Source organism: Corvus moneduloides, chromosome 7 (genome assembly GCF_009650955.1).
Source record: "Corvus moneduloides isolate bCorMon1 chromosome 7, bCorMon1.pri, whole genome shotgun sequence".
NCBI lineage: Eukaryota > Metazoa > Chordata > Aves > Passeriformes > Corvidae > Corvus > Corvus moneduloides.
In genome coordinates this window covers 832,602-856,552 of record NC_045482.1, presented here as the reverse complement: position 1 = coordinate 856,552, position 23,951 = coordinate 832,602, and the positions used below count along the sequence as shown (strand labels likewise).

Genomic DNA, 23,951 nt, shown 5'->3' with positions numbered 1-23,951 from the left:
ACCTTCCCCAGCTGGGAGAACTTCCATGCTAATTCTCTTTCATCTCCTGGAGCTGTCTTGTCCTGTGGAATGTATCTGGGATGGAACAGAAATTGGTGTTGTCATTGGGATGGGTGTAGGAGAAACACCCCCAGGTTCAGCACTGATTTGGGTTGGATCCCCTGGGGGTGTAAGAACCAAATATTGCGAATCAGAAGAATAATGAAGGTTGGAAAAGACCTCCAGAATCCTCAAGTCCGACCTTTATCATCGAGTTCAACGTTTATTTTATTGACTGATCTTGATTTTCAGCTTTGCTCACCGAGGCACTGTAAACCCTTCATTTTTTAGGTTCAGGACCTTTAAGGTCCCTTCCAACCCGAGCCATTCCATGAGCCCAGGATTATAAAACATTGTTTATTAGCTGAAGTAAACTGATTTTCCTGGATCTTTTTGAGCGTATTTCTGCCTGCTTCGCTTATATTTCGTTGCAGAGCACTGAGGCTCTGTATCCCAATTTTCCTGACCCTGGGAGAAGTTCCCAGGTTCTGGATGTAATTCCTGTTGTGTGCTTCATGCCTAACTCAATCAGATTGCAGAATAAGTAGAACTTTTCTGAAAAATCAGTGTATTTGTTATTTCCAAATTAATTTGCCAGACAATGACGAAAGACCAGCATCAAACATAGTTAAAAACTTCTAACAGAAAAAAGTGCTTTTTAATAAATCAAGCCCTTCTCTAATGCTTTTTTGCCCTTTATGTGATGTATTATAGAATTTTTAAATATAATTGGGCTGAGTTTAGATGCTTTGAGTAGACTTTACTCAAAGAGTAGCCACCACCTCAACCAAGAATCCCAGCAGGGAAAAATAAGAGGTTAAGGGAAACAAAGGAATTGAGTGAGATGATGTCATTTTCACAGAGGAGGGAAATTCACAGCGGTAAGAAACTTATAAAAATAAAGAAATTTAACTGTTCTATTCAGTGCAGTGCTAAGATTCAGAATACTGTCATAAAAAAATGAGCTTTTCCTCACCAGCTAAGCCCTGATTTTATGTTGTTTTGTTTAATAGAAGGAGAAACGGAGAACGTGGCTCCTGAAAAGCCTGAAAATGGGGAAGTACCTCCTGACCCCCCTCCTCAGCCTGCCCAAAGGTGTGTTTTTATCCTTTCTTTTCTTAATCATTAACTGCTTCCATGTCTTGTTATTAAAAAGAGGGCTGTTGGAGGAGAACATTGCATTTCCTCCGTGCACTCCATAAGGATGGCGTTACGGATAAGGGGACCTCGTTTTTTAAACCCCAGCTGGATTTTCTGGGTGCTCAGCCAAGGTTTGTGGTGTTGTGTCGCTCGTTAAAGTCACTTTTCCCTATTCCCACTGTTATTCCAGACGGATTCCCCGTCCCAGCAGCGCGAGGCCGGCTCCTCCCCGAGTGAAACGTCAGGAGAGCACGGAGCTCCTAATCCCAGAAAGGTGAGGGATGTGGGAGATGCAGAGTGGGTGTTCCTCAGAGCACACCCCTCCCAGCTCCTCTGGGCATCACCAGCTTGGGGTGGTCACCTCGTGCTGGGGACACGTGGAGTCCCCATCCCTGGAGTGTCCAAGGAACACCTGGACGTGGCACTCAGTGCTCGGGGTGGGGATTGCTCACAGGCTGGACTTGGAGAGCTTTTCCAGCCTCAGTGATTCGGGATTCTGTGATCTTTGGATGGCTTTTAGATCTGGAGAGATCTCAGTAACTCCATTCATTCCTATTTTTCCTTGTGTCCCTGACAGGAGCGGGAGCGCTAAAACTGCCCCACATGTGATCAGGGAGCAGCAGGTGTCTGATGAGGAGGACGAGCAGTTCGTGGTGGAGGCAGCAGGGCCCCTGCCAGAGATGCCAAAGGTCTGCTCCTGTTGCAACTTACTCAGCCTTTTTCCATGTTTTGTTTGGAATGTCCAGCCTGGAGAAGAGAACAATCCAGGGAGAGCTCAGAGCCCCCTCCAGGGCCTAAAGGGGCTCCAGGAGAGCTGCAGAGGGACTGGGGACAAGGCATGGAGGGACAGGACACAGGGAATGGCTTCCCAGTGCCAGAGGGCAGGGCTGGATGGGAGATTGGGAAGGAATTCCTGGCTGGGAGGGTGGGGAGGGCCTGGAATGGATTTCCCAGAGCAGCTGGGGCTGCCCCTGGATCCCTGGCAGTGTCCCAGGCCAGGCTGGACAGGACTTGGAGCAGCCTGGGACAGTGGAGGGTGTCCCTGGCCATGGCAGGGGCTGGAATTGGGATGGTCCTTAAGGTCCCTTCCCACCCAAACCATTCCATGAGTCCATGGCTTGTTGAAGTATCCTCCAGCTGAGTATTTTTGAATAGTTCCACATTCCAGCAATGCCAGCTTTTTGCAACTAAAGCTCTCTTCCTGCATGCGTAGGAGCCAGAAGTGGAGCTGCTTGAGGACCAGAAGCATGGTACGTTTGCTTTTCTCTGCATTTATACAGATCTAGAATGGAGCACTGGGTTTAAACCAAGTGCTGAGCCCTTAAAATGCTGAACAAAGCAGTAAAATCCCTCCTGAGGGAAGGGGTTTGCAACGTTTGCAGGAAAAACAACTTATTTACCCAGGCTTGTTTTCCTGTGCAGCTGCATTTACAACTGTGTTAAGGACACGTTTTCTATGCATCCTCAATGTCAGCAGGATTTAAAATTCTGCCTAAAGCTCAGAAATTAATGTTTCTTCAAGTGTCAGGTACAGCTTGTCAGCTCTGAGATACGAGGTTGGCTTTAAAGACTAGTTCTAGAAAAGCTTGGGAGAAAAAAGGTCAAATAACAAACACCTTAGGTGTCAGTGTTTAAAATACCAAATAAAATGCTGTTCATGTTGCTCTAAAAATGAAAAAAAAAAATTGCATTAAAAATTAGTTAAGTCTGCATTAAAAAAACACAGCAGTTGGGTTTTGTTTTATTGTCTGAATGTTTAAAACTGTTCTGTGGCCATCAGTGCTTAGAAAAATCCTGATTTTTCAACAGGTGGGCTGGTGAAAAGGATCCTAGAAACAAAGAAGGATTATGAGGCGTCCCAGAAATCATCACAGACCCCAGACAGGGTGAGGTGGCAATGGCCTTCAAAGAACTGGGAGATTAAATGTTGCAATTGTGACCTTTTTCTTCACTTCAAATGTGTTTTATTCTATTTATGATCAAGCTTTTCTCTGTCATGTCTTGTCTTGCTTATGGGATTTTTTTCCACAGTTGAGAAAGGGAAGGTAGGTTTTGTTTTTGCTGGTTTTTTTAGGGTTTTTGTTGTTGTTGTTTTGATCACTTTTGAAGTGTGTGGGAAGGATCTAGCAGTGATCACAAACCAGAAGGAAAAGGTTGGACCCCTCATATTTAAGTGTCTTCCTGTTACAACAGAGAGCTCTGGCTTTGCCAAGCTCCTGGTGTGAGAAGCAGCAAAAGGCAGAACATTGGGATGGACTTTCCTGATCCCTTGACCCCGTGGAAAGTTTCTAAATCCATTTGGATATGCTGGTGAGAGGCACTGAGGCAGTGCAGGGATAAAAGTCTCATTAACTTGGACAAGTGTGTCATGTTTTGGGGAGGTGAATGCATTTCATGAACTCTTACATCTTCCAATCACATTTCTTTTCATCTTAATTCAGTACTGTAGGGTTTTCCTACCTGTATGCTTTTCAGGAATGGTCTGTAATGTTTGAGTCCAGCTGTTCACAGAGCTCTATGAAATCAGTGGTGACTCTTGAAGCCTGGACCTCTTGTCTGCCTGTTTTTGCTCTCCTGTCTTTCCCAGCACGTTGAGGAAGTTGGGATGGCAGATTTGACTCTTGGGGGAGTATCCTCCTTTCTGGGGTTTGGGATTGGCTGAGATCCATGAATTCCTTCCATGTATTGCAAAGGGCTGTGGTTGGCGAGCCCAGGTAGGGTTAGGTGGGATATTGGGAAGGAATTGTTCCCTGGGAGGGTGGGCAGGCCCTGGCACAGGGTGCCCAGAGCAGCTGGGGCTGCCCCTGGATCCCTGGCAGTGCCCAAGGCCAGGCTGGACACTGGGGCTTGGAGCAGCCTGGCAGTGGGAGGTGTCCTTGCCTGTGGCAGAGGTTGGAATGGGGTGGGCTTTGAAGTCCCTTCCAGCCCAAATTCCTCTGGGATGATTCTATGAATAAAGAACCAAATCCTTCTAAAAAGAGGAAAACACCTTTAGATTGGTGTCCGGAATCTGTGAGGAGCAGTTTTAGCTTTACCCAACTTGCTGTATGACATCCAGTTGTTATAAATGTGCTTCTTGTGGTCCCTGTGATCACTGAAACACCTCTGCCACTGGGGACATTTGCCTGCTTGGAGAAAATCTGCCTTTAGAGAATGGTTTGGAGACAAAGACGGGCTCCAGGCTGATTCTGCTGTTGATGCAGCAGCTCCAAAGCTCATTCCCGAGCTGGCACCTGAGACCAGGCCCTGCAGCTGTCCCTGTTCCCGGGTTTATAACTAGATGGTGCTGTTGGATCATCGGTTCCCAGGCTCGGTGTGGGAAGAGCATTAGGAATTCATTAGTGCTGGCTCTCAGCACTCCCTCACCGTGGGCTCTCCTGTTTGCTGGTGTCTCCTGTCCAGCGCTGGGCATGGAACAGGATAATAGAGGGAGGATTTACACAATCACATGGATTTCAAGCTCAGGAAGCTTCCTCTGGTGTCTGTGCTAAATTTTCTGGTTGGCTTTTTTTCTTTCTAACTAAACCAGTCCCTTTTTAACCCCTTAAATATTTTTAAATGGCCAATTGTGACCCTCTACAATAACCATTGAGTCCCACTGCTGGTTTTCAGCCCCTAAAACATCCATTCAGTGCTTGTTTGTCTTTTGTTGCACTTTTGAAGCCCTGCTCTGTGTTAGCAGTGCCCAGAATAGACAACTAATTCTGGAAAAAAACCTGCTGACTTCCTAGTCCATCACGTGGAAACTTGCCCAAGCTCCTGGAATTCCATGGGATTGCCTATCCAAGCAGCTGGCTGCTACTGCAGGAGGTTTCCTTGCTGCTACTGCTTTTCAGATTATGGGGTGGAAGTGGTTGGGATCCAGACAGGAGTGTAGTTTTCCTGAAATTGTGATCCAGAGGGAAGTGTGGTTCTCCTGAAATTGTGATCCTGAAGCTGTGATCCAGATCCTGAAAGTGTGATCCAGAAAAGAGTCTAGTTCTCCAATTGTGATTCAGAGAGGAGTGTGGTTCTCCTGAAATTGTGATCCTGAAGCTGTGATCCAGAGAGGAGTGTGGTTTCCCTGAAATTGTGATCGTAGTTTTCCTGAAATCCTTGTGATCCAGAGAGGAGTGCAGTTTTCCTGACAGCAGAGTTGAATGGAGAAGATGATTAAAAATGCTCGGAGTGTGTGACAGGCACTTGTCAGTTCAGAAAACAAGAGCTGAAGACATGACTGAATCTGGGGAATTGATTTTAGAGGATGGAGTTGCTGTGACACAGCAGTAAAAGTAAAAAAAACCAAATTTCCAACGTGGCCTTGCCTCTGGGAATGTTTCCCTGTCTATTTAATTTGTTTTCCATCAGACTCTCCAGGAGAAATGTCTTCTGCATCAGGATGCAGCTGTATCCCAAACCGTGGTGTGCATCACAGAGTAAAATGAAGGGTACTGCTGCATTTTTGGAGTAAGGTATCCAAAAATCCAGGGAATACTTGAAAGAAAACTTAGGGAAATGCCATCTGCTGAAACCATGGTCTATCTGTCACTAGAATGTTCATCTTCCCTCATTTTATTGAATTATTCAATACATCCAAAAGAAATGAAATATTTTCCTGCTTCTATTCATTAGTCTTTGAAGCCTTGATCTTCTGCCAGTTGGGAAAATGAAGAGGGGAAAAAATAGGAGCCTGAGTGCTGGAACTTTTGGTTAATCCATTATCAACTCCAGTACTCAGCAAAAAATGATCAATGCATCTGCCTGATTTATTGGGGGTTAATCAGCCAGAAACGAGGTGAAGTTGGTGGATTAATACTTAATCCAAATGTAACAGTGGTGCCCTCTCAGGGATGTTTCACACCTTCCAGCTGCTGATGGCTGAGGAACATTTATTTATGTTAAAAACATTCCTCCAAAGCCCTTTCTGTGCTGTGTTGCCCAAACATGCATTTGATTTTTGAGGAGTTTTACTAAAGGCAAAGAAGGAAGAAGCAAAGAAAACTGTGACTTTCATCGTCTAGGTTTTGCATGTGCAGAAACTTACAATAATATACACAATTTTGAGGTCAAACAAAGAGGTCATTCTGGAAATACACAAGATTTTTGCTGCCTTGATTAGCTGTGTTCAGCCTAACAAATTCCTAAAAAAAAAACCCTCCCTAAATGTATTTGTTTGGAATCTAAGCCTCTAATGTTAACCAGAGTAAGAAACAGATGTTCCATTTTGTATTCCACTTCATTTATTTGATGTGTGGAAAAACATAGGCAGGTTATTAAATAGCTGAAGCAAGTGGGATAACAGAATTCCCATCTTTGCACTACCAAAAGGGCTTCAGAAAAGCAGCAGCCTGGAGGCTTCTGGGAGGAACAAGTGGTATTGAATAGCTCAGCACCTGGGCAATATTAACTTGAATTACCAGTGTGATCCACGCTGCACTTCAGAGCTTGGGACAAATCTAATCAGTGCTGATTCTGTTTGTTTGAAGTGCTGCAGGTCATTGATTTTTGCATTAATCCCTCAGCTGCACAGCTCTGGGTGTGCCCTCCCAGGCCGTGCACTTCATGTGCTGTGTTAACCAGCTGCAGCCAGAAATCCCATTATTTATCTGACTGATTCCCACCACAGCTTGGTGTGTCCTCAGGAATGCTGACAGGGAAACGGAGGAATCACCTGTGGAAGGGTTTTCACCTCTGTGACATCTCTGGTGATGATGGCGTGGCGTGAGTCCAATGAGAAGTCTCTCTCACAATTCCTCAAAAATAGGATTTTTAACCCAGCAGCCGAGCACCACAGGAGCTCAGATGGAGGCAGTGTGTGCTCCAGGGTCCTTACAGTGCTCCCAGCTCTCAGGGACCAAAAATGTGCTCCCCAAGCAGTCGTTGTGTCAAGCTGTGAACACAGGAGCAGGCCTCTGGCCACTCTTGGGATAATCCTGGTGCCAGGGCTCCTTTGTGCCCCAAACCACGGAATTCCTGTCCTGTGGGTGCAGTATAAATCCAGGTGAGACAGCAGATGGATCTGTGAACACAGAGGGTGTGTAAAAGTGGTGGGGCAGCTGTGGTTCGCCCCCAGGAGAGGGTGCAGTGTGTAAAGGACACAGCACAGGGCCTGTCACGGCTTTCAAGGAGCTGGGGCACGGCCTGCAGGGAGAGAAGTTGTTTAACACAAGGAGCAGGTTTATTCCCAGTTCTTTTTCACCAGGAAAGGCTGCTTTTCCAAGAGGAAGAGAGTCTGGACACAGGGTGTGTGAGCTCAGCAGTGTGAGGACAAAGGGAAGGCTGGGCAGGACTGGCGTCGTGGCGTCGTGGGTGAATTAATGGGATCTGCTGTCGCTAATTCCAACTGGAATCGTCTCCTGGCTTGTCTCCTCAGGCTCAGGATTCACAGGGCTGGAGTCCCTCTGCTCTGGAGCCAGCCTGGGAGAGCTGGGGGTGCTCACCTGGAGAAGGGAAGGCTCCAGGGAGATCTCAGAGCCCCTTGCAGGCCCTAAAGGGGCTCCAGGAGAGCTGGAGAGGGACTTGGGGACAAGGGCTGGAGTGCCAGGACACAGGGAATGGCTTCCCACTGCCAGAGGGCAGGGATGGATGAGATATTGGGAAGGAATTCCTGGCTGGGAGGATGGGCAGGCCCTGGCACAGGGTGCCCAGAGCAGCTGGGGCTGCCCCTGGATCCCTGGCAGTGCCCAAGGCCAGGCTGGACACTGGGGCTGGGAGCAGCCTGGGACAGTGGGAGGTGTCCCTGCCCATGGCAGGGGGTGGGATGGGATGAGCTTTGAGGTCCCTTCCAAGCCAGACCATTCCATGATTCCATGATTTTGCTTTGTGTGCTGAATACTGCCCCAAATACAGGAGGTTTTGGGAGCTGACTTCTTCCCAGGACAGGCTGAACGTGAAGGAAAGCAGGGTGGGTGTGTGGGCTGGGGTGGGTGTTCAGTCCAGCTCTTTTTTAGAAGGATCAAATATGAGATGGGGGGAAAACCACCACCCTCCAAAAAAAAAAAAGGAAGGAGGTTTTAACAGCCTTATTGAAAGAGCCATTCTTTTATTTCCTTGTGGAGCCTTCCAGCTCAGGAGCAGGTCAGACTGACTCTGGTAAAGAACATTGTGTCTCCAACTCCTTGGCCTGTGCCTGAACCCCAAAGCTGGCATCAGCAGAAAAAGCATCCTGTTCATTTGAAATGCTTTAACATTTACTGTTTCCCCCCTGGTTCTGTGAAAGAGTTTCTTACAGGGATCCCTGGTGGATAGTTACAATCCACTTAAAACGCAGACTCTGTAAAAACCAGGAAAAGAAAACAGCCTTTATGATCAAAAAATACATTTTATACAATAAAAAAAGCGCCCCACCTTGTTGGTTTTGCACTGAATATATCCCAGTTCCTTGTCCAAAATGAAGTTTCTGCCCTGTCCTGTAGAAAGAGGTGGGGGGGAAATGGTGGAGCTCAATAAAACTGTGATTACTTGGGTCTGTTTTCCTAGTGGGACATAATAACAGAGTTAAAAGGGGCTGTAGAAACTATTAAAATGTTTGATGGATGTTTGTACTAATTCGATTCATATTTTAAAAACTGTTAATTAAAAAAAAAAAAAGCCAAAGAAGAAGGTGTATAAAAAGAAGCAAATGCTGTTTCTCGAAATTCTGCTGGTTTCTGGAGCCTTGTTGATAATTTCCCCCTTACTGATTAAAAACGAAAATCCCTCCTTTCAGATTTCTCAGCTCCCTGCACCCGAGTCCACATTGTGTTCTGCTCACGTTGAGGTAATGGGAAAAGCAGCCTTTTTTCCCAGGAATCCAAGGTAAACATTTATCTTGGTGCCTTATGAAAAACACGAAGGCAAGGAAACGTGTTGGGCCTACAGAAGCGATCCAGCCTTTTCTATGGGGATAATTTATTGATTCTGGGGCTGCAGTGAAAGGGGAGTTGGTTGAGGTGTAGGGCCTAATGAAAAAGCCTGGAACAATGTGGATCCTGGCCTTTTTCTCCCGCCTGGAAATCTCCTGTTACGCGTTCGTGCAGAGTGAGCAGAGGTGGCATTCAGGCCTCGTACCGCCCACGTCGCCGCGTGCAGGAAACCATCTGCCATAACTCCAGGGGATTCCAGAGGTTTTAACTCATAACTGGGACTGTGGGGCTGGGAACAGGCACTCATGGGTTTCTCTCCCCTTAATTATTTCAAATCAGCGTTAGTTGGCGAAGCTGGCGAGTGTTGTGGTGATAACTCTGAGCCCTGAGCCGCAGGACGTGGAATCATGGCTGGATTGTCCAAGGACAGCTTGGATGGGCTTGGAGCAACCTGGGATAGTGAAAGGTGTCCCTGCCTGTGGCACGGCTTGGAACTGGATGATCTCTGAGGTTCCTTCCCAGCCAAACCTCTCTGGGATTCTGGGATCTTGGTAGCACAGGCGTTAATGAGACAAAGAAATAGTGGATGGTGATTTTCTACCTTGTGGGATGAGGGGCACAGTGTGCCAGTTGAGCTCCTGTGCCTTCAGCCTGGGAAGTCTTTCTTGGGAGGAAATGTTTCTTGGGTTTTTCTGGAAACTTGGGCGTTCTGACACCACTTCAGTATCATATAGTAAGTGTTTCAAAGACGCTTATTAATTGTTAAATTTTTTTTGGTTTTATTTTTAAGCAAACCTATTTATGCACCTGTCTGTGTAGTACTTACTAGATTTCTTTCCAAATAGTGTTGAAAAGGTTTTTAGTGGTGGTGTGTTTCAGTTCTTGCAATACCAGTTGGTCTTGGTGATCCTAAAGGGCTTCTCCAACCCAGACAATCCTGTAATTCCATGACTGACTTTGGATGGGATAATATTTTCTCCTTTCAGTCTCACTTTTGAAGTATTCAACTGCACAAAGAACATGCTGGAATTACAGAGACACTAGAATTAATTTTCAGTATTTACTAACACACTTTCAGGGCTGATCCATCAAAAATATTCCAAGGGTTTTTTTGTTTTCACTTGAGCTTTTCAAGCAGTTGTGTATTTTAGCCTGGAATATTTCAAATTGTGAGCTGGATCTGTGTTTATAGACCTGTGTATTTATAGATCTGTGTATAGATACATTCTGTAGGTAAAGTATATCATTCTGGTTTGTTCCTTTACTGAATCGTGGCATTTTCATTTCTATTTTGATTTTGATCCTATACTTCCCTGTGGAGGGAAGTGTGGCTGCTTGGTCTGTCTAGGTATTGAAGAGGTCATGTCAGCATTACTAGGGTGAGAAATGGAATTTTGGTTGGGAAATATCTCCCAGGCCATCGACTCCAAGCTGTGCCTGGTCCCCACCTTGTCACCAGCCCAGAGCACCCAGTGCCACCTCCAGGTGTTCCTGGGACACCTCCAGGGATGGGGACTCCACTCCAAGGCCTGAGCACCCTTTCCATGGAGGAATTCCTGCTGCTGTCCACCCTGAGCCTCCCCTGGCCCAGCCTGAGGCCGTTCCCTCTCCTCCTGTCCCTGTTCCCTGGGAGCAGAGCCCGATTTCCCCCCGCGGCTGCCCCCTCCTGTCAGGGACTTGTGCAGAGCCACAAGGTCCCCCCTGAGCCTCCTTTGCTCCAGGCTCAGCCCCTTCCCAGCTCCCTCAGCCGCTCCTGGGGCTCCAGCCCCTCCCCAGCTCCGTTCCCTGCCCTGGCCCCGCTCCAGCCCCTCAGGGTCCCTCTGGCCGGAGGGCCCCGAGCTGGACACGGCCCCGAGGGGCCTCAGCAGGGCCGGGCAGGGGACGGGCCCTGCCCTGGGGCTGTGGCCACACCGTGGCTGGCACAGCCCAGCGGCCATCGGCCTCTCGCCCACCTGGGCTCGTGTTCAGCCCTGTCCCCAGCACTCCCAGGGCCTTTTCCAGCTGCTCTTGCCCCAGCCTGGAGTGTTGCACGGGGTTGTTGTGCCCCAAGGACAGGAGCAGGCCCTTGGCCTTGCTGAGCCCACGGATCCCGGCTGTGCAGATCCCTGCAGCAGATCCACAGCCCAGCAGCTTGGGGCCTGCAGCTTCCCCAGGGTGCCCTTGATCCCCTCACCCACATCACTGATAAAGATAAAATACGGAACAGGACTGGGCCCAGTACTGAGCCCTGGGGAACAGCACTGGTGACCAGTCCCAGCAGGATGTGGCCCCATTCCCCACCCCTCTCTGGGCCAGGCCATCAGCCAGTTTTATCCCATAAAAACTGCACTTATCCAAGCCATGGCCTGCCAGCGTTTCCAGGAGAATGCCTTGGGAAACATTGCAAAACTTGGCATTTGGAAAATAGAAATGAAGCAGGTTTTCATACACCAACCCTCAGGTAATGGCCTGGCTGAGTCTTCTCCCTTCTGAGAGAGCCGTATGTGAAATAAATTCCTTATTTCTTGGCTGAGGCCATGGATAATGGATGGCGGGGAGGAGAGTGGTGAGGGTTTGGAGCACTTAGGAGACGAAAAACAAGGCAATGGGATGTCTTCCTGGGAAGCTGTTGGATCTGATACAGCTCTGCTGGTGGACTGGAGGTGTCTTCACTTCCCAGTCCCGTGTGGAAAGTGCAGTGCTGTGGATTAAGCCTTCCCTCTGGCTTTGGTGGAGCACAGAGTAGGAAAAGGAGTAGGAGAGCAGAGTCGGGATAGAGAGAGAAGGGTTTGAAACGCTGTGAGAACACAGCCCTTCCATCCTAAAGGACAGCAAAGGCATGGATGGCTCCAGAAAAGCTCTGGATGCCGTGGTTGGTGTGGTGTGGGGTATTGGAACAGCTGCTGCTGTGAGGGCTGAACGTGAGGGAATTCGGGGCCGCGTTGTGTTTAACAGCTCAGCCGGCACTCCTGAAGTGACTTGGGAAGCGAAGGGCACAGGTTCAGCAGCGTTTGTCACCTCAGCCCAGTTCCTAATGAAACCACTGGAACATAAACTCCCAGTAAGGTCAGAAATCCCAGTGTTCTCCTGCTCCACGTGTGTGGCGGAGCACGGGCAGCAGCCTTGAGCGAGGCTCAGCCTCGGGATCTTCAGCGAAGTGTTCTCCTCAAACACATCTCCTCTGTGTCGCCGCGTCCTGCAGCCAGCCCAGGGCTGCTGAAATGTGCTTGGCAGGAGGCCCTGCAGCCTCCAAAAGCCAGCTGAGCAAACAGGCCCGGCTCGCACAGGAAGCCAGGCAGTTGGGAGGAGGGCAGGAGGGGACAGAGGGATGGATTCCCTATCCCATCCTGTCCCAGCACGATGGAGGAGTGCGCTGCCACCTCTGTGTGCACCAGGAATTGTGCCTAGGGATTGGCTCACCCTCTGCTTGGAGTGGCAGGGAAAGGCCTTTCTAGTTTCCTGGCATATAGTAAACCACCAAAATGACTTTAAATATCAAGCTCTGTGTGTCTGGGTTTGGGAATTTGACCTGCAGGAGTGCTGGAAGGAAAGAAAAACGAGGTTGTTTTTTCTTCATGGGGGAGAAAATCCCCATGGGCTTTTCCTTAATGGCTTTGCTGGAATAAGATTATTCCAGTGTATTAGCAGTGTGGCATCACTTTGCTCTTTTCCCAGCATCCTTCTACTCCTCCTGGCTTTGCCACTGGAGCAAACTCCATATTTGAGTTGCAGTGAGCTGAGAGGCCTCAGGAGCTGCACCGCAGAGACTCTGCTGGCTGCACATGAGGGAAGTAGCACAAGCCCAAATTCCTTTGGAGTAGTGGAGTTTATGGAGGCCACACCTGCAGCCTGCATGGTTTTACAGCCGTGAACAGGAGTGCAAGGCAGGGAATAACCAGGGGCTGTTTTAGCTCTGAAGTGCTGTTATTAGGAAATCCAGATATGCACAGTGGAGGGAGAGAAGCGTCTCGAAGGGGCTGATGCAGAGAACTCAGAGGAGGCTGTGTCCTGGAGCTCCCACACAGCTACAAAACCTGCTGTTGCTTTCAAAGCTTGCCCAGAAAGCTGTGGCTGCCCCTGGATCCCTGGCAGTGTCCAAGGCCAGCTTGGACGGGGCTTGGAGCAACCTGGGATAGTAGAAGGTGTCCCTGCCCGTGGAATGGGATGAGCTCTAAGGTCCCTCCCAACCCAAACCATTCTGTGATTCCACAACTCTTCCGTTTCAGACTGTCATAAACACTTTTCCATCCAGTTCCCAGTCTCTAAAACATCCTTCATTCAGCCTGCAGCAACAGTTTCCCCTAATTCTGATGCTTTCCCTATCCGTCCCTTCTGCTAGGAGAAGCCACTTGTCTCGGAAGCCTCCAGGAAGAGGGAGAGAGACTTGGTAGCCAAAGAAATCGAGAGGTTCCAGGTGTCCATTCAGACCGTGTGCCAGAATGCCTTCAGGCTGGGCAGGATCGTGGATTACGTCCAGGAGGACATGGATGCCATGAGGAACGAGCTGCATGCGTGGCGGCAGGAGAACAGGGAGCACGCGGAGGCTCTGCAGAGGGAGCAGAGGTGAGCGTGGCCAGGGGGGCTGGGGGCGTCTCTTGAGACGGAGTTTAGGGGCTCTTAAAACTTGCAAACAACGTAAATATTGAACCCAGAGCAGGAGTGGGTTCCTAAATGCCAGCCTGCTCTTTGTGCCGTGGATTCAGCGTGTTCTGGTGTGAGTGACAGATTCTCACCTCTGTGTCTGTACACTCCTTGAAAACAGAGCATCTCTTCCAGTTGTGTGATCCTAAACATGAAGCAGAGATCAATGTTTTTGGAGCCATGTTTGGCCCAGATAGATTTGCTGCTCCCTGAATCCATGTGCTTCATCCCTGCAGAAGGGGGATTCTTAGCTGAGGCCTCTCCTGGTACACAGCAATGTGTTAAACGTGAGCCCCAAATCAGAGCAGTGAGGCACTTCCAATCCTTCAGGACAGGATTACAGAGCAGCAGCCATGGAGAAGACAGTGCTTCCCATGTGTCCTGGGAGTGGGAAGCTTGGCCTTGTTTGCTTTGCTTCTGTGACAGACAACTGCAGGATCCCAGTGGGGGAATGTCCCTGCAATTCCTAGCCATGCCTTTGGTGGTTTTTGTGGTGGAAATGAGAGGAAAACCAAAGGATTTGGAGATGTGGAGTTTAGCTGGTGAGCCCTTGAGTGACTGGGTAATTCAGAATGACAGCAGGCTCCTGCAGGCTGCCGTTTCCTGGCTGTCCAGTGTTCCTGAAGATTGGAAAAATTACTGAAAAATTATGAAGGGGGCACATCTGTTTGAAAACCATTTCCTCATTCATTTAAGGTGCAGCTTGTGGTTCATTAGGGTAGGATTTATGAAATTCCCCGTTAGCGTGGCATTGCCTGTCCTTGTCAGCAGCTCCTGATGGCTCTGTTTTCACATCATCGAATCATGGCAGGGTTTGGGTTGGAAGGGACCCTGAAGCTCATCCCATTCCCCCCCTGCCATGGGCAGGGACACCTCCCACTATCCCAGGCTGCTCCAAGCCCCATCCAAGCTGGCCTTGGACACTCCAGGGACCCAGGAGCAGCCACAACTTCAGAGTTGTAGCAGAAAAACCTGATGAGCCAAGATGTGATTTTTGCTGTCGAATTATGGGTGATCTCCCCTGAACAATATTCCCCTCTATCCATGTTATTAGCTTTGCCTTTGTGCTTCTTATTCCAAACTTTCTTTCAGGAAGGGTGGGAACAACTTAAAGGCCAGGTTGGATGGGGTTTGGAGCAGCCCGGGATAGTGGAAGGTGTCCCTGCCCATGGCAGGGAGTGGGGCTGGATGGGCTTTAAGGTCCCCTCCAACCCAAACCATCCTGGGATTCTGAGATTCCATGGCATACTTTGCAGCCTTTCAGGTATTGAAATGTACTTCCTTGGAGGATTAAATAACCTGAAGCAGCAGAAAGTTCCCAACAACATCCTGCTCCTCGTGTCTCTTCCAGCATCACAGACAGCGCTGTGGAACCGCTGAAAGCTGACCTGGCTGAGCTGGAGCAGCTGATCAAAGACCAGCAGGACAAGATCTGTGCTGTAAAAGCAAATATTTTAAGGAACGAAGAAAAAATCCAGAGGATGGTTCTGAGCATAAACTTGTCTTCAAGAAGGTGAAGAAGAGGGAAAAGAGAGAATTCAAAGAGCCTTGGGACTCACTGACATTGCTACCAAAAAACCAAAACCCAAATAGCAGATATGCCTTGTTCAGATGTAAAATGTTTAGGGACCAGAACCCTAAAAATTCTATTAAAAACCCCATTATTGCATTGATTTTTAGATGTTGATATTATGCAGGATAAAATGAATGCTCAGGTTGCAGAGCTATTAAAAGAGCTTGTTTGTTTAACTGTGAGCTGCTATTTCTCACTTCCAGAGCCCCCTTTCCCTCCCTGGCCACTTCTCCCTTCATCTCCTTCTCCTTTTCTCCCCTGAAATTCCCTCTGAACACACTGTCCTGATAAATGGGTATTGAAGAATTCTTTTTCCCCCTTAAATGTTCCAAACTCCTGCAGGTCAGAAGGTTCCTGAACCCTGTTCAGAGCTATCAAGAATCTGATTAGGACCAAGTGAAAACGCAGTTCGAGCATCACCACGTAAGGGAGCTGAAGTGTTTTATCTGCACAGGTGTTAATTCCATTTTTATTGCATATGTTCATTTGGAAAGGATTAATTTAAGTACCTGTTTCCTCCCCAATGCATGTCCTCGTAGCTTTTGCTACGGGAATAATCCCACTGATTTTTGTTTAGTGAGCTGCAGATGTCCGTGGCGTTCTCCTAACGACCTCTGGAGTGTTCTGCCCATGAGAGTCCAGCTTTAGTGATTCCTAAACCTGCAAGGAGTATTAGTGCAGACACAACTGTGGGACTCTGTGCTGGGTGCAGCCCCCAGCAAGGCTGTTTCCAGGGACTTTATGATGTTGTTTGGATCATGGATGAAGTGTTAGTGGCCTTGTTTTTCCTTCTTTCATTGGTGTATCTGGGGTTTTTCGGGTTGGGTTTTCTTTTTTTCCTTCGTGGTTTCTTTATCTGGTGTCTGGACCTAAAAACCCACCAAAAGATCATCATCATCACGTGAGTATTTAGGGTGTTAAATACAGACAGGAAGGGTGGTAGGCTTTGCTGTGGGGGGTTTTGGGGGGGCGTGGAGAAACATTTGGGGGCTTGGGAAGGAAGAGGAGAAATTTTTTGATCTCTTGTAACAACAGCCTGCGACTCTGAGCTCTTTGTGCTTGCATGGCCTTTTTTCAATACCTGAACTGCATCCTGGGTCTCAGCACACGAAGGAAAAGGGGTTCAGGATGTCCAGCAGCACCCCCAGAGCCCAGAAGTGTTGGTGAAAGCTTGTGGGGTCACTTTTCCCTTTAAATTCTTGGATTGTACAGTACGGGCTTTGGTGGGATTGCTCACACTCCTGCTGAGCAGGAGTTTGTCCCCGTGAGCTTCCCACTGCTACAAGGGCCCAGAGAGATTTGTCACCTGTCCCCCAGCCTTTGTCACCCCTTGGTCCCCTCCCACGCCCCCCTGCATGCACTAAATCCAGCGTGGTGCTGCTGGAGCACAGAACTGGCAGGAAAGCGGGCTGGGAGCACCAGCAGGTGTTCTCCAGAGACATGCAGGGATTTGTGGGTTAAACAGGGTTTGATCCAGGACTTTTCCTTTCCCTCAGCTGCTCCATGAAGTTCCCCTCAGCCTCGCCTCGTCCTGTCGCTGCTGGTGGCTCTGAGTGGCCTTTGCCTGGTGACGTGGCCCACGTGTCCATGTGTCCTCGTGTGTCCTTGTCCCTTCTCAGGGTGGGAAGCTTGGGCTTGGAGGCCCTGATTTGGTTCCCGGGAGAACTCAGGGATGACTTTTTGCACCTTTACGTGCCCATTTTCTTGTGCTTGCTGACCAAATATCCCTTCAAGCCAGATCTGCTTGGTATTAAGGTTTAATAACATTTTAACATCTCACGGCCTTAACTCTCTCTGGATTTGTTCTGTTTTCCAGGGATGGAACAAGTCCTCGGAGCTGAGGCAGGTTGAGGATGCAGCACAGAGAAAGCAAACGGAGCAGCTGTGCCTGGAGAAGGGGAAAGGGAGTGTGTGTGTGTGCACAGCTTGGGCCTGGAGGTTGGGTTTCAGCCCGTGGGTGGTTCATTAGCAAAGGAAACTCCGCTGGAGCGATGGTTTGGGATTGAAAGCCCTTCTCATTGTCAGCCCCGGCGGCGCTAATGGGGCCTGGCAGTTCTGGGAAGCAGGATTTGTGTTTCACCACGTGCCTGACATTCCTCCCCGTGCTGCTCGGGAGGGGGCTGCCAGCCCCGCTGCCTTGGGGCCGGGAATGGTTCTCAGCTGCAAAGGTGGGGCTGGTGGCAGGATGCCAAAGTGGGATGTGGGGAAGTGAGGGACACTGGGGTGACAGGAGCTCCCCAGGCCAGGCGGACTCAGGGACAGAGGAGGCTGGAAGGAAGGGGACAGGGGGGTGAGCTCGGAGGTCTCCACTGGAGCTCGGACATCCGAGAGTGCTCTGGGAGTTGGAGGATGTTCCCGAGGGTGGGAATGGCAGAGGTTTCGTTTTGTGTTCATCAGGACAAAGGAAGACAAGCCTGGAGGGCTGAGGTGTGTGACATGGGATTTGGATGGAATTTAGGTACCAGAGGGTCCAGCTGGGGTTGTGAGGGCCCCTCTGCTCACCTGGGACCTCACCAGAGACACCAATGCCCGGTGGCCTGAGTCCAGCTACACTGGTCATCCAGCTGCTTCCACATCCAGCTGATTTCTTGAGCTTTAGGACCTGAGGGAGCGGCTGGAGCTGTGCCAGGGCAGGATCAGGCTGGAGAGCAGGGAAAGGTTCTTCCTCCAGAGGGTGCTGGGCACTGCCCAGGCTCCCCAGGGAATGGGCACGGCCCCGAGGCTGCCAGAGCTCCAGGAGCGTTTGGACAGCGCTGCCAGGGATGCCCAGGGTGGGATTGGTGGGGGGTCTGTGCAGGGCCAGGGGTTGGATTCCATGATCCTTGTGGGTCCTTTCAGCTCTGGATACCCTTACCCCAAATTCCCACTTCCCTGCAGTGTCCCCAGCTTGCCCAGGGCAGAGCTCACTCTCGTTGTGGCCCTGCTGGGACACAGTCCCACTGGGAAATGTGTGGATGTGGAATGGTGTGGAATGTTTGTGCTTTGGCCTCAGAGGTGAACTCCGAGGGCTTTGTGTCTGCCCAGGCCGTGGCTCCAGGCTGTCTGCTGACCTGGAAAAAGAGTTCTACCTCTGCTCACGTCTCATTATCCTCACCAGTGTTGCTGGTTTTGCCTTGAAATCAGGAATTTCCGATGTGTGTATCCCAGAACATCCCATCTCCCACTCAGCCGTGATGTCCTCAAGTCCAGTCTGGGTTTCTCACTCCCTTGAGCTGGTGCCTGCTCTCGCTGGCCTTGCTCCAACAGTTTTGCTTGAAATATGAAATATTCCAGTGATTTTGGGTTTTTTTTTAAATATTTTTTTCCCCAAAGCACCTTGCATCCATCCTCTGGGGAAGGAACCACCCCAGCCTGATGTTGCAGAAGAAGAGGGCAGGACCATGGCTGTGTGAAGTTGTTAGAAGGATTTTTGGGAATGTGTCCTTCTCCAGCAGGAGAATCCAAAGGGATGGGTTGGCACTAAGATTTTACTTATCTCAAATGGCTGGACTCTGCCTCAGATGAATTTGTGCTCTTCCCTCCTCCCAGATTTACCCTAGTGGAGGTGAGCCAGTCTAGCACAAGGGATGGGTTTGGGATCTGCCAGCCACGGAGTCCCCTTCAGCTCTTGGAGAGCCCCAGGCACTCCCCACAACTCCCTGGAAAACTCCCTGCAACACCAAGGCCCGTCTTCTCCCTGCCCTGTTTTGTGAAAAAACACGGCAAAGTAACATTTCCGTTTTCCAGGGAGAAATTTAATTAAAAGGAATTAAGAGGTATGGTTTATAGTTTAATTTAACGTGATGAAAAAAGGATTAACTCCCGCCCCCTCCCACCCAAGTCCACGAGACGACGGCAGCCGCGAGCCACGGGAGGGAAACGCTGCCCAGGAGCACAGGGAGAGGAATTCCCCCCAGATTTACGACTTGTGAGGCCGAGGTTGCTGGGGTCAGCCTTGTTTTATGCCCTGCTGGCTCCCACAGGCTCGGCTTTGTTGTGTGCCCGGGAATGGGCTGGGAATGGCTGGGTTTGGCTGCTCTTTGCAGGGCACTTGTGTGCTCAGGTGCCGGCTGGGTCACTGGGGCTCCTGGCTGCGTGTGTTCAGGTCTGTGGGGAAAGTGCTGGGTGGGGTTTTCCCTCCCTGTTTTCCCCTTTTGGGCATCTTTCGGCTGGCAAGGAGCATCAGGCAGTGGGAATGGGAAGGGTGTGGCTGCAGGGACATGGAAGTCACAGGGTTCCCACCCAGCATCATCCAGCCAAGCTCTGCTTGGAGCTCCCTGCTCCAGCCCTTCTCTGCCACAGACGGGACACGTGGGACATGCGGGTGGCACCTCTGGGAATGCATCCAGCCCTGGAGGACTGTGCCTGCTGCATTACCTTGTAGAATCCCAAAATGGTTTGGGCTGGAAGGGGCCTTGAAGCTCATCCAGTCCTCCTGCCATGGGCAGGGACACCTTCCACTACCCCAGCGTGCTCCAAGCCTGGCCTTGGGCACTGCCAGGGATCCAGGGGCAGCCCCAGCTGCTCTGGGCACCCTGTGCCAGGGCCTGCCCACCCTCACAGGGAAGGATTTTTTTTCCCCACTATCCCTCCATTTTAGTCTCACTCTGCCTGCACAGGATCAGGCAGAGAGGAAAAGGAGAAACTTTTAAAATACCTGAAATAACAGATACAGCCCAAATCCAGACACAAACAGAAGGAATTTCCTTTCCCTGGGAAGGACAGCAGATCCTGCACGGCCAGGGCATAACAGGACCTGTCCTCTCTCTGAAGTATACTTTGGGAGGTCTGGTGCAATGCCATGAAAGGGAATGGCCCCTGCTTTCCATCCACGGAATATCCAGGGTTGGGAGGGACCCACCAGGACCATGGAGTCCAGCCCCAGGCCCTGCACAGACCCCCCACCAATCCCACCCTGGGCATCCCTGGCAGCGCTGTCCAAATGCTCCTGGAGCTCTGGCAGCCTCGGGGCCGTGCCCATTCCCTGGGGAGCCTGGGCAGTGCCCAGCACCCTCTGGGGGAAGGACCTTTCCCTGAGATCCAACTTAAACCTCTCCTGGCCCAGCTCCAGCCGTTCCCTCAGTGAAACTGGGTGAATCCAAGCAATAACTGCTTTTGTTTCAAATGCTGATTATGGACATAAATTCCTCCCTCCCTGACGGGCCAGAAGAGCCCAATCCAAGTGAGCAGGATACAAACCACGAGGGCTTCTATGGATTTCATGGAAAAGGCGTATTTGAACAGAACCCTTTTTGTTTCAGGGGACTGAGTGGGTCTAGAAGGAAAGGGATGGGAAGTGGGACAGGAGCTGCCCAGAGTCTCCTCATTCCTGGGCTGGCAGCCTGGCCACAGGGATTGCTTCCTGGCCAGCAGCTTTCCCTGGGATCAGCTTGGTGGCAAGAGGTGCTTCATTTCTCCTGTGCTTTCAGGTTTTCTCTGATTTCTGGAACAGCATCTGCTGCTGCTGGAGCCCGAGTGTCGGCTGAGCTCAGGAGGAGCTGGGGATCCACGTCTGGGAAGGAGAAGCTGTTTGGATAAGCAGCAGTCGCTCCGAGCTGGAGGTTCCAAGCTGCTCTGGCTTTAACCTCGGCAGTGAGAGAGGAAGTTTTCCTGTCCAATTCAAATAATCTCAGCTGCACTTCCAGTGCACGTTCGGGCTGGGAACTGCAGTGAGCCTGAGGTGGGGCCTGGGCCAGCATCGGGGGCTGGGGCGCAGGAGGGGACAGTAATGACCACAGGTGACGCTGATGGAGTGAGAATGAGCAGCCAGAACAGAGAGCTGGGCTTTCATGGAATCCCAGAGGGATTTGGGCTGGACAGGACTTTAAAGTTCATCCCATCCCATCCCACCCCTGCCACGGTCAGGGACACCTCCCACTGTCCCAGGCTGCTCCAAGCTCCATCCAACCTGGCCTGGAACACTTCCAGGGATCCAGGGGCAGCCCCAGCTGCTCTGGGCACCCTGTGCCAGCAGCTTTGTCTCATCACATCCTGCTAAAGGCAGACAAACAGCCCTTAAGCATTTGCACAATGCTATTTTATTTTATATATATATTTTTAAATATTTTATTTTATTTTATTTTAATCTGGAGAGGTGGCAGTAGGAAGGTAAAGAGCCCGAGATGCTCCTCTCCACAATACCCAAGTTACTCCCCTGACCATCTGTGGTGGGTTCCTTAAGGAACTGCTCCAGTGTGGGTCCCTTTATCCATGGGGTCAGTCCTGCAGGAACTGCTCCAGTGTGGGTCCCTTTATCCATGGGGTCAGTCCTGCAGTAACTGCTCCAGTGTGGGTCCCCTTTATCCATGGGGTCAGTCCTGCAGGAACTGCTCCAGTGTGGGTCCCTCTATCCATGGGGTCAGTCCTGCAGGAACTGCTCCAGTGTGGGTCCCTCTATCCATGGGGTCAGTCCTGCAGGAACTGCTCCAGTGTGGGTCCCTTTATCCATGGGGTCAGTCCTGCAGGAACTGCTCCGGTGTGGGTCCCTTTATCCATGGGGTCAGTCCTGCAGGAACTGCCCCATTGTGGGCTCCTCTATCCATGGGGTCAGTCCTGCAGGAACTGCTCCAGTGTGGGCTCCTCTCTCCATGGGGTCAGTCCTGCAGGAACTGCTCCAGTGTGGGTCCCTTTATCCATGGGGTCAGTCCTGCAGGAACTGCTCCAGTGTGGGTCCCTTTATCCATGGGGTCAGTCCTGCAGGAACTGCTCCAGTGTGGGTCCCTTTATCCATGGGGTCAGTCCTGCAGGAACTGCTCCAGTGTGGGTCCCTTTATCCATGGGGTCAGTCCTGCAGGAACTGCTCCAGTGTGGGTCCCTTTATCCATGGGGTCAGTCCTGCAGGAACTGCCCCAGTGTGGGTCCCTTTATCCATGGGGTCAGTCCTGCAGGAACTGCTCCGGTGTGGGTCCCTTTATCCATGGGGTCAGTCCTGCAGGAACTGCCCCAGTGTGGGTCCCTTTATCCATGGGGTCAGTCCTGCAGGAACTGCTCCAGTGTGGGTCCGCTTTCCATGGGGTCAGTCCTGCAGGAACTGCTCCAGTGTGGGTCCCTTTATCCGTGGGGTCAGTCCTGCAGGAACTGCTCCAGTGTGGGTCCCTCTCTCCATGGGGTCAGTCCTGCAGGAACTGCTCCTGTGTGGGCTCCTCTCTCCATGGGGTCAGTCCTGCAGGAACTGCCCCAGTGTGGGTCCCTTTATCCATGGGGTCAGTCCTGCAGGAACTGCTCCAGTGTGGGTCCCTTTATCCATGGGGTCAGTCCTGCAGGAACTGCCCCAGTGTGGGCTCCTCTCTCCATGGGGTCAGTCCTGCAGGAACTGCTCCAGTGTGGGTCCCTTTATCCATGGGGTCAGTCCTGCAGGAACTGCTCCAGTGTGGGTCCCTTTATCCATGGGGTCAGTCCTGCAGGAACTGCTCCAGTGTGGGTCCCTTTATCCATGGGGTCAGTCCTGCAGGAACTGCTCCAGTGTGGGTCCCTTTATCCATGGGGTCAGTCCTGCAGGAACTGCTCCAGTGTGGGTCCCTCTATCCATGGGGTCAGTCCTGCAGGAACTGCTCCGGTGTGGGTCCCTTTATCCATGGGGTCAGTCCTGCAGGAACTGCTCCAGTGTGGGTCCCTTTATCCATGGGGTCAGTCCTGCAGGAACTGCTCCAGTGTGGGTCCCTTTATCCATGGGGTCAGTCCTGCAGGAACTGCCCCAGTGTGGGTCCCCTTTATCCATGGGGTCAGTCCTGCAGGAACTGCTCCAGTGTGGGTCCCTTTATCCATGGGGTCAGTCCTGCAGTAACTGCTCCAGTGTGGGCTCCTCTCTCCATGGGGTCAGTCCTGCAGGAACTGCCCCAGTGTGGGTCCCTTTATCCATGGGGTCAGTCCTGCAGGAACTGCTCCAGTGTGGGTCCCCTTTATCCATGGGGTCAGTCCTGCAGGAACTGCTCCAGTGTGGGTCCCCTTTATCCATGGGGTCAGTCCTGCAGGAACTGCTCCAGTGTGGGTCCCTTTATCCATGGGGTCAGTCCTGCAGGAACTGCTCCGGTGTGGGTCCCTCTCTCCATGGGGTCAGTCCTGCAGTAACTGCTCCAGTGTGGGTCCCTTTATCCATGGGGTCAGTCCTGCAGTAACTGCTCCAGTGTGGGTCCGCTTTCCATGGGGTCAGTCCTGCAGGAACTGCTCCAGTGTGGGTCCCTTTATCCATGGGGTCAGTCCTGCAGGAACTGCTCCAGTGTGGGTCCCTTTATCCATGGGGTCAGTCCTGCAGGAACTGCCCCAGTGTGGGTCCCCTTTATCCATGGGGTCAGTCCTGCAGGAACTGCTCCAGTGTGGGTCCCTTTATCCATGGGGTCAGTCCTGCAGGAACTGCTCCAGTGTGGGTCCCTTTATCCATGGGGTCAGTCCTGCAGGAACTGCTCCAGTGTGGGTCCCCTTTATCCATGGGGTCAGTCCTGCAGGAACTGCTCCAGTGTGGGTCCCTTTATCCATGGGGTCAGTCCTGCAGGAACTGCTCCAGTGTGGGTCCCCTTTATCCATGGGGTCAGTCCTGCAGGAACTGCTCCAGTGTGGGTCCCCTTTATCCATGGGGTCAGTCCTGCAGGAACTGCTCCAGTGTGGGTCCCTTTATCCATGGGGTCAGTCCTGCAGGAACTGCTCCGGTGTGGGTCCCTCTCTCCATGGGGTCAGTCCTGCAGGAACTGCTCCAGTGTGGGTCCCTCTCTCCATGGGGTCAGTCCTGCAGGAACTGCTCCAGTGTGGGTCCCTTTATCCATGGGGTCAGTCCTGCAGGAACT

At 51.1% G+C, this 23,951-nt stretch overlaps 1 protein-coding gene across 3 annotated transcripts in view; it reads left to right on the top strand.

The window, feature by feature from the left end:
- Window positions 1-15,371, top strand: part of TRAF3IP1 (TRAF3 interacting protein 1) — a 29,905-nt gene extending 14,534 nt beyond the window's left edge. For 2 of the 3 annotated variants that reach the window (XM_032114836.1, XM_032114833.1), the window contains 7 exons: window positions 1,053-1,134; window positions 1,370-1,453; window positions 1,757-1,868; window positions 2,393-2,429; window positions 2,989-3,065; window positions 13,321-13,544; window positions 14,974-15,371. In XM_032114836.1, the coding sequence (XP_031970727.1) occupies window positions 1,053-1,134; window positions 1,370-1,453; window positions 1,757-1,868; window positions 2,393-2,429; window positions 2,989-3,065; window positions 13,321-13,544; window positions 14,974-15,139 (782 nt within the window). In that variant the 3' untranslated portion in view covers window positions 15,140-15,371. The remainder of the gene's footprint in view (window positions 1-1,052; window positions 1,135-1,369; window positions 1,454-1,756; window positions 1,869-2,392; window positions 2,430-2,988; window positions 3,066-13,320; window positions 13,545-14,973) is intronic. The other variant, XM_032114835.1, reaches the window with a different exon arrangement.
- The last annotated feature ends 8,580 nt before the right edge of the window (window positions 15,372-23,951 follow it).